We start from the raw sequence: 9,769 nt of genomic DNA, 5'->3' as shown, positions 1-9,769 counted from the left end.
TTTTCTATGGTTAATATGTATTTCTTGACATAATTGCTTTGTTTGTATCGGTACTCTTAAATGGAAATCAGAATGACACATTTATAAATGTCTTCATGATGTAACTAAACTATTAATTCATTCATATTTTGCATGGGGATGTAGATCATTAGGAGGGCCCAGTTGGTTCATCTGATTCCTGGCACACTTTTTCTTAAAATAGCAAGCCCTTGTATGACTTGAGCGTCAAGCAACAGTGTTTGCAGGAGGACCATGGAGGGTGTAGGTTTGCAAAGGGACCATAGGGACTAGTCACGACCAAAGTTTGGGAAAGACACAATCGTCCCCACCAATATTTTGTTAATTTTCGAAAAAAATATGTATTTGCAAAACTCATTCGTATTATTATCTATACTATGTTCGTCGCCGAGAAAAGTGAAAAATACATTTCCAAGTTAACCAATGCGCCCTCGAGCCTGCGAGACAAGATTATGTCATTTAAATTAATTGGCTGAAGTAGCAGAGTCAAACACTTCGTGAATCGTGACTTGCAGAAAGAGAGCTGGCAGTACGCCAGGAAATCATAAAGCCTCATATTAGTATTTCGTTTGGTCTCAGCATTGATATTTTTGACCCTTTTGTGCTTCATAGATAGGAAAATGTCCCAAAAAGAAGAGAGATATCAGAAGTTTTTTCACCACCCAGAGAGTAAGTAGCTATCAAGAAGGTCGTTGTTAGTTAGCTAGTAGGAAAACTAACGCTACACACAGTGCAAACCTGCTAGCCTTACATCGCCACCCATTGTACAATGGAAACATGTTTTGAAAGTTGTTAGTGTAGTAGAGCATGTAACTTTAATGGTACCGTGCTAGTTTAGCCTAGTACCAGCAGGCTAGCAACTTAAAAGTGATATTAACTGATAATAAGTAGGCCGATATGATCCCTTGGATAGTAATATGCCTATCCCTGTAATCTCGACCAATGTCAGCAGTCAACTAATCATGGTTAGTGTCTGTATTAAATTGATGAATTACTGTGCAGGAAAAAAAGCACCCTGAAGATACAGATGGAGAGCAGGTTGGTGATGAATCAGCATCAGGGGTTCAGGTGAGAAGTTGAATTGTCCGTTGGTAAAGATTGCATTAAATTGCAGTTTTTTAAGGGATGTTTAGACAATGTTACCCATGCATGTTATCATTCACACTTATACTTGTGGATAGTAAAAAGGTGCTATAAATTGGTATGCCCAAATGTATGCATCATATATGATTTCATTGCTCAGAAGTCCAGTACAGATGATGTAGGCCTAGTACAGCTCCATAAAACCTGAACCAATTACCTACATAAAAAAAAGTATATTTCTAAACAAAGTGTCCCTACCAAAGCTGAGACCAAACCTACGCCCTTGGACACAAGGTTCAAAAGTATAAACTCTTAGTAGAATACTATTATTACTTATAACCTGTTTCAGACGTTGTCAAAGGTGCCTTGATTTTGGCACAGTCCCTCAGGTTCACTACAATATGTTTTAGTTTTCTGGTATTAAATGTGTCTTAACCCTCGTGCTGCCTTCGGGTCACATGACCCAAAGGTTCATAACGAACCATCGTTGTGTTTACCCAATTTTACCCAATACAAAAACAAATTTAAAAAAAATTATTTTAACCTTTGCAATGTGGGGGGTCTGAGACAGCCTAGCTGTTAAAAGAAAATGCTTCACTTTGTCTTTGTATGCGGTAAATTTGTCGCAATACGACGGTGGGTCACAATGACTGATGGGTCAGAATGACCCGAAGATAACACAAGGGTTAATATTTACAACTGAGAAAAGCCTGTAAAAATGTGTACTTACTCTTTCACCTGCACTTATGGAAATGCTATCTGTTCTGTTTAGATAACAGTTGTATTTCAGTACTGTTGTTGAGGGAGTTTCAACCTCTGTGGTATGGAGTGAAGACAATACGAGTGGTTCAGAACTTAATTCTGGTAAGCAGTAGCAGGTTTTACATTGACTTAAAAGACTCAATATCAACTTTGACTTAGAATAATTCCTCTTTTGCCTTATGGTAGATGTTACTATATGCCCTAATCCAGAGATATGAGACTCACGGTTTTGGCAGCGGCTGGGATATTCTTTGGAACCATCCTCCTGGTTACGTACATGTCTGTGATACAGACCAACAGGTCTGGCTCGCAGCGATACGGTCATCAGCACCCACACTCTCTGAGGGAGGACCGTGGCGAGGACATGCTGATCAGAAGACTGCAAAGGATGGAAGAGAACATCGACAAGCTATGTGAGTGATGAAAGTCAAAACCACGTTTGAGATGCAGTGCTTAGGGCACCTATTTAAACCCCTCATTAGAACATGACAAATGCACTTCTTAAAACAAGTGATACGCAATTTGCATTCCAATGTCTATTATGGCTTGTAGACCCCACCCCTATCACTGCCAGGGGCATCGTTAGACCCTTTTTACTGGGGCACGTGCCCTAGTATAAATCTGCTGTGCCCCAGTAAAATCTAAAGTTAGAGTTTTACAATTTACTTTATTAGTCAATGCATTAATTTTGATTGACCAGAAAAAATAAACGCAGTATCTCAATCTACGCTTGTAAAATCAAAAGAGTTTAACTAATATTAAATGAAGCTCAAAAAAACAGTTGTTTTATGACTAACAACGCCCCTGATCACTGCACAAGTTAATCATTACATAAAAGATAATACAATTGTTTATTCATGATATCAATGCACACAGACCTCACTACTTGTGTGCATGTTGATATTTTACCCACTAAGAAAATATCAGAAGTTTAAGGATCACCCTGTGTATATATGACAAACTACTTTAGTCATATTTCTCCGCAGCCAAACTGATAGAATCCTCCAATCAACAAGTCCATGAATCGTTGTCTGTGAAGATGCCTCCTGCTGTGAAGGATGAGCCGGTAGCACCAAAGCTGTTCCCAAACTCTTACCTCTTCGCCAAATGGGGGGACGGATTGTTGGAGGACGAACAGAAAGAGGCGGAGAAGTTGTTCCAGAAATACGGCTACAATGTCTTCTTGAGCGATCGAATACCACTAGATCGAGAGATTCCAGATACGAGAGACAAAAGGTAGTAACCTGTAGCCTTTAAGTGAAGGATCCTCCTACAGAAGGTTTTCAACAAACTGCCATTAAGTTCAACCAATACCACGACTGAGCTTTATCACTCTCTATGCTCTTTAAAGGTGTTTGCTGAAGAATTATCCCAAAGACCTGCCAAGCGTCAGTGTGGTACTGATCTACCTGGGTGAGGCCCTGTCAGTCATCCAGAGGGCCATCTGCAGCATCATCCAGCGCACCCCTGCTCACCTGCTGAAGGAGATCATCCTAGTGGACGACCACAGCTCCAACGGTGGGTTATCCTATCTCCTTAAAGTTGACTCAACATTACTTCACAGAATAGGTAATACATTTAAGAGGTTTCGGTCAATGGAATAGATTGTGAGTCTTGGATTTCTATAAACACATATTCAAGAAACATTCAATGGTTAGGCATGTCACATTTAGCTGTCACCACTGTTGTTTTGTGAAGCATATATGTGGCCCTTAGGCTTTGCACCTACAACTCGGCGTGTATGAAGTATTACCTTGTGTCCAGGTACGTTTCTTAATGTCACCGTCCACAGTTCATCAATGTGACTGTGATTTACCTCAGAGGACTTGGGGGGGAAACTGAACGACTATGTGAGGCAGGTCCATGTCCAGCGTCCAGGGCTTGTGAAGACTGTGAGACACTTGAAGCAGATGGGTCTGACTCAAGCTCGCATCTCGGGATGGGAGCTTGCCACAGGAGACGTGGTGGCCATTCTGGACGCCCACATCGAAGTCCACCTGGGATGGTGAGTTTGGAGCTCAGGGGGTTTGCAACCATGTGCTTTCTACAAGGCAGTCTGACTGGACAGTTGCCCTTCGACTTAACTGTGTCCTCTTGGACAAATGGTAAATATTTTCTGAAACTGGGGTTGACTCTATGCAAGGTACACTTAAACAAACTCAATAGAACTGAACCAGGTTTGATTGAGTTATTATTCTTTGTGTTTCTTGTCCACACTTCATGTGTTCCATCCCTGCAGGGCAGAACCACTGCTGGCCAGGATCCAGGAAGACCGGACCGTGGTGACGACCCCTGTATTTGACAAGGTTCACTATGACACTCTACAGGTGCAGCCCTACATTCCCTCCGCCCATGCCTTTGACTGGGCCCTATGGTGCATGTATGAGAGCTTCACACCAGAGTGGTATAACCTACATGATGACACCAAACCTGGAAAGTAAGTTGTGTCAAAAAGAGGATTCCTCTGTGGGCAATATTTTAATTGGATGGCTTGGTGCTCTACTATACTCTACTATACTCTACTGTACTCTATTGTACTCTACTCTGTTTTACTCTACTCTGTTGTAGGATTTTCTGTTATACTCTCCTCTTCCCTCCTCTCACTCTCCATGTGACGTGTGATGTCACTCTCCATGTGACGTGTGATGTCACTCTCCATGTGACGTGTGTTTGCTTGTACAGGAGTCCCTCTGTCATGGGCATCTTAGTAGCTGACAGGAAGTTCCTGGGAGAGATCGGAGGACTGGATGGAGGGATGAAAATTTATGGAGGAGAGAATGTGGAACTGGGGATACGCGTAAGTTACCCATGAATCTGCGCAAGGCACTTCAGCTTGTTTAAGTTGTCAAGAGACATTTTCCACAATCTTACCTGATCGTTCCTTGCCCTCTGCACAGTAGAGGAGTCAGTAGAGGAGTCAGTAGAGGAGTCACACTCACTATATCCTTTTTCAGTCCCATGACCTTGTTTTCATTGAAATGAAGGGTCTTCTGAAGGACCATTGAATGGTCTTGCTGGTCCTTTGTTTCCAACGGCAGGTGTGGCTATGTGGAGGCAGTGTGGAGGTGGTGCCTTGTTCCAAGATAGCCCACATCGAGCGGGCCCACAAGCCCTACCTGCCAGACCTTACACCCATGATGCAGAGGAACGCTCTGAGGGTGGCAGAGATATGGATGGACGACTACAAACGCAACGTCAACATCGCCTGGAACCTGCCAATAAAGGTCTGCCTCAATATAACCTTCCAATAAAGGTCTGCCTCAATATAACTGGTCTGGAAAACCTTGAGCCTCTGAAATGCAACCTCTATCAGGAATTGAGTAACGTCGAGGTCTGTCTGGATAAGTGGACATCAACCTTGTATTGAAAAATGATTTTTGTTTTTTCATTGATGATGATTCAACTTTGTTTTTGTGCTTTGTGCTGCAGTACCAGTCAAAAGTTTGGACATGTGGGAAAATGTGTCCAAACTTTTGACTGGTACTGACTCTTGCTTAGAGACTTGTTGCTCTTGTGGTTAGTGGTAACTGATTTAAATTTTTGTACTCGCTGTGATATATTGTTTTTATTATTGTTGCTTGCTTTTTCCACAGGTACACTTGCACTTATAGCGGTTCATGTTGTTTAATTGTAACTTGTTTAACTACATGCTCTTATGGTTCTTCCCTTTGGCACTTACTTTGGTTGTTCACAATGTGTGCTTCATGTTTTGGCTACTCGCAATGTTTTGTGGCTATCTTGTTGTTATGATCAGTGACCTATACACTTTGTAAAGCTCTCTCTTGGAAGTCGCTTTGGATAAAAGCGTCTGCTAAATGAATAAATGTAAATGTACTGTGTATATACAGTTAGGTCCATAAATATTTGGACATTGACACCATTTTCATCATTTTGGCTCTGTATACCACCACAATGGATTTGAAATGAAACAATCAAGATGTGCTTTAAGTGCAGACTTTCAGCTTTAATTTCAGGGTATTTACATCCAAATCAGGTGAACAGTGTAGGAATTACAACACATTTGATGTGTGGCCCCCCTCTTTTTAAGGGACCAAAAGTAATTGGACAATTGGCTGCTCAGCTGTTCCATGGCCAGGTGTATGTTATTCCTTCATGGGAGTTTGTTATTTCATTGACAAGGAGCAGATAAAAGGTCTAGAGTTCATTTCAAGTATGGTATTTGTGTTTGGAATCTGTTGCTGTCAACTCTCAATATGAAGTCCAAAGAGCTGTCACCATCAGTGAGGCAAGCCATCGTTAGACTGTAAAATCAAAACAAACCTATCAGAGAGATAGCAAAAACATTAGGTGTGGCCAAATCAACTGTTTGGTACATTCTTAAAAAGAAAGAACGCACTGGTGAGCTCAGCAACACCAAAAGACCCGGAAGACCACGGAAAACAACTGTGGTGGATGACAGAAGAATTCTTTCCCTGGTGAAGAAAAACCCCTTCACAACAGTTGGCCAGATCAAGAACACTCTCCAGGAGGTAGGCGTATCTGTGTCAAAGTCAACAATTAAGAGAAGACTTCACCAGAGTAAATACAGAGGGTTCACCACAAGATGTAAATCATTGGTGAGTCTCAAAAACAGGAAGACCAGATTAGAGTTTGCCAAAAAACATCTAAAAGAGCCTGTACAGTTCTGGAACAACATCCTATGGACAGATGAAACCAAGATCAACTTGTACCAGAATGATGGGAAGAGAAGAGTATGGAGAAGGGAAGGAACTGCTCATGATCCAAAGCATACCACCTCATCAGTGAAGCATGGTGGAGGTAGTGTTATGGCGTGGGCATGTATGGCTGCCAATGGAACTGGTTCCCTTGTATTTATCGATGATGTGACTGCTGACAAAAGCAGTAGGATGAATTCTGAAGTGTTTCGGGCAATATTATCTGCTCAGATTCAGCCAAATGCTTCAGAACTCATAGGACTGCGCTTCACAGTGCAGATGGACAATGACCCGAAGCATACTGCGAAAGCAACCAAAGAGTTTTTTAAGGCAAAGAAGTGGAATGTTCTGCAATGGCCAAGTCAATCACCTGACCTAAATCAAATTGAGCATGCATTTCACTTGCTAAAGACAAAACTGAAGGGAAAATGCCCCAAGAACAAGCAGGAACTGAAGACAGTTGCAGTAGAGGCCTGGCAGAGCATCACCAGGGACGAAACCCAGCGTCTGGTGATGTCTATGGGTTCCAGACTTCAGGCTGTCATTGACTGCAAATGATTTGCAACCAAGTATTAAAAGTGACAATTAGATTTATGATTATGTTAGTTTGTCCAATTATTTTTGGTCCCTTAAAAAGGGGGGGGCCACATATAAAATGTGTTGTAATTCCTACACCGTTCACCTGATTTGGATGTAAATACCCTGACATTAAAGCTGAAAGTCTGCACTTAAAGCACATCTTGATTGTTTCATTATAAATCCATTGTGGTGGTATACAGAGCCAAAATGATGAAAATTGTGTCAATGTCCAAATATTTATGGACCTAACTGTATACAAATATATATATCTGAACACATCCACAGGATCATGGGATTGACATAGGAGATGTGTTGGAGAGGAAGACTTTGAGAGAGCAGTTGAAGTGTAAACCTTTCCAGTGGTACCTGGACCATGTCTATCCTATGCTGGACACGTGGGAAACCCTGCTGGCATATGGAGGGGTAGGGCACTGGTCCTTGCTCATTGATTCTGTGTATTATTACTGGTATTAATCAAGTCAAAATTGTTGTTCTTGTTGATAAACAATGATGATAACAAACATCGCTATATAAAATGTGGTCTTATCATGTTTCAATAGACCATGTTTCACCACCACTTTTTAGCAGCACTAAAAACACATCAATAATGTATTTTTGAACAAAAAGTGCTGTTACAATGAATACTAAAAGTACTCCATATCTCCCCAGTTAAAGAACAACCTGCTTCCAGACTACTGTTTAGACCAGGGGCCTGTTCCAGGGAACCTACCCATCCTTTATAAGTGCCATTTCTTCTCTCCACAGGTAGGCTACTCTACCCAACAGGGATGTATCATGTTGCTGTTTTGATACTGTATGAGATCATATGACATCATGCGGTGTGTGTGATATGATTTCTTATAACATGATTTGATATAAATCGATATTATACGATGCGATACAACCTGACATGATGTGCTATGTCTTACACACACACGCACACACACAGCTATGTTACTACAACAGCAAGGGAGAGATCTACGTAGGAGGGATTAAGTCTCACAACTACAACAGCAACCGTTGCCTTGTGGACCCAGGCTCAGGGAACGCCCCCACTCTGCAGGACTGCAAGCTGGCTCAGCGCAAAGAGCTGCACCTGCACTGGGATTTCAAACAGGTATCTACCTCATAATCAGAATCTGTTTTGATTGCCATGTTGTTTACACAAACACTGAATTTACTGTGGCAGTAAGGTACATACAATAAACATATACGGATCTTAATTTAAAAAGTAGAATGTATAAATAAAATAAAAAAGTCATATTAAAGAGCTAAACAATATGTAAGATATAAAATAGATTTAAATAACTATATCTTCCTTTCTTTGTATCAATCTAACTGTCTATATTTATATAGATATAATCTCTCTCTCTCCAGGGTCAAGCTATAAGGAACCGCCACACACACCGCTGTTTGGAGATTGCGCAGGGGACAAACTCATACTATGAGTTAGTCATCCAGAAGTGCAGCGGACAAAGCTGGACAGTGCAGAACGTGATAACAGACTTCTGAAACATGTCCCCCACTGTGGCTTACAATTATTGTGAAGTACAAAATATAAGATAGGTTTGAAACTATTTTACTCTTGAGGTTCATGTTGTTTAATTGTAACTTGTTTAACTACATGCTCTTGTGGTTCTGGCCTTTTGCACTTATTTGGTTTTTCACAATGTATGCTTCATGTTTTGGCTACCCGCAATGTTTGGGGCTATCTCGTTGTTATGATAAGTGACCTATGCACTTTTGTAAAGCTCTCTCTTGGAAGTCGCTTTGGATAAAAGCGTCTGCTAAATGAATAAATGTAAATGTGCTCTCGTTCATTTTAACAGGTAAAGAATATTGTGCTTATTAAAGTTCTGTCTTATGATCTGAGAAGTGTGCTCAGGCTTAAACATGGTGTCTCACACAGGGTGTGGGAAGCAGGCTGTTCTTTGTGTCTCTATCTCTTCATTTTCAGAAACAACCTTGAAACCGGGTGGAGACGGCACCCGAGCAGGTGGGACGCGTAGGCAAGAACAACTCCCTGATGCACGAGAGAACAAGATCAACCCTCTTTTCATCTTTCTGTTTTAATTGCACTGTATAATATATGCTGGGGAGGGACAGATAGCCAGTTGGACTTCGTGAACCAGCCCAAACTCTGTTGCGGGTAGGGAAACGTAGACAACCCCAGAGCTCTGTACTTGTTGATTTCCAACTGCTGTATTAAAGCTGATTATCGGACCTCTGCGACTCCAGACCACTCTTTCTAGAACACAGATTTGTGTCATCGAATACTATCATTACATATTGGAATAGACACAAAATATTTCAATCCTTCACAGGCTTCAACAGCCAAAAGTGTGCTTTCAAATGCAAGTAAACCGAGGATTGTATGAGTTTGATGGGATATGGAATTTCCGTATTTATACTAAAATATTATACCAACTTTACATTGTAAGTGTGTGTCAGTTATTGCTTCTAACTTAATTTGTCCAGTTTAAGCCATTGCTTATGGAATCACAGTTGTATGGTCATAATGAGCTTTAGCTTCTCCCAGTGTGTTTGCTGGTTGAATAAATGTGGTCGAGATTAAGAAAGACTGAGAGGCAAAGAAAGTGCTGTGTCGAGTGGGTATGGTAAACGTACGAATGAGACTGTTTGATGTTTCA

General features: G+C 41.2%; 1 protein-coding gene across 1 annotated transcript; it reads left to right on the top strand.

Annotated features, from left to right (window-relative positions):
* The first annotated feature begins 2,875 nt into the window (after positions 1-2,875).
* LOC134020582 (probable polypeptide N-acetylgalactosaminyltransferase 8) lies at positions 2,876-8,885 on the top strand. The gene is made up of 10 exons (XM_062460741.1): positions 2,876-3,099; positions 3,215-3,381; positions 3,685-3,868; positions 4,103-4,300; positions 4,546-4,660; positions 4,902-5,087; positions 7,404-7,541; positions 7,788-7,883; positions 8,068-8,235; positions 8,496-8,885. Exons 1-10 carry the CDS (start codon positions 2,903-2,905, stop codon positions 8,628-8,630), a joined length of 1,584 nt encoding a protein of 527 aa, XP_062316725.1. The 5' UTR covers positions 2,876-2,902; the 3' UTR covers positions 8,631-8,885.
* Positions 8,886-9,769: the final 884 nt, after the last annotated feature.

Source organism: Osmerus eperlanus, chromosome 5 (assembly GCF_963692335.1).
Source record: "Osmerus eperlanus chromosome 5, fOsmEpe2.1, whole genome shotgun sequence".
Taxonomy (NCBI): Eukaryota; Metazoa; Chordata; class Actinopteri; order Osmeriformes; family Osmeridae; genus Osmerus; species Osmerus eperlanus.
The sequence above is the reverse complement of the archived record's forward strand: the minus strand, read 5'-3'. Positions and strand labels throughout refer to the sequence as shown.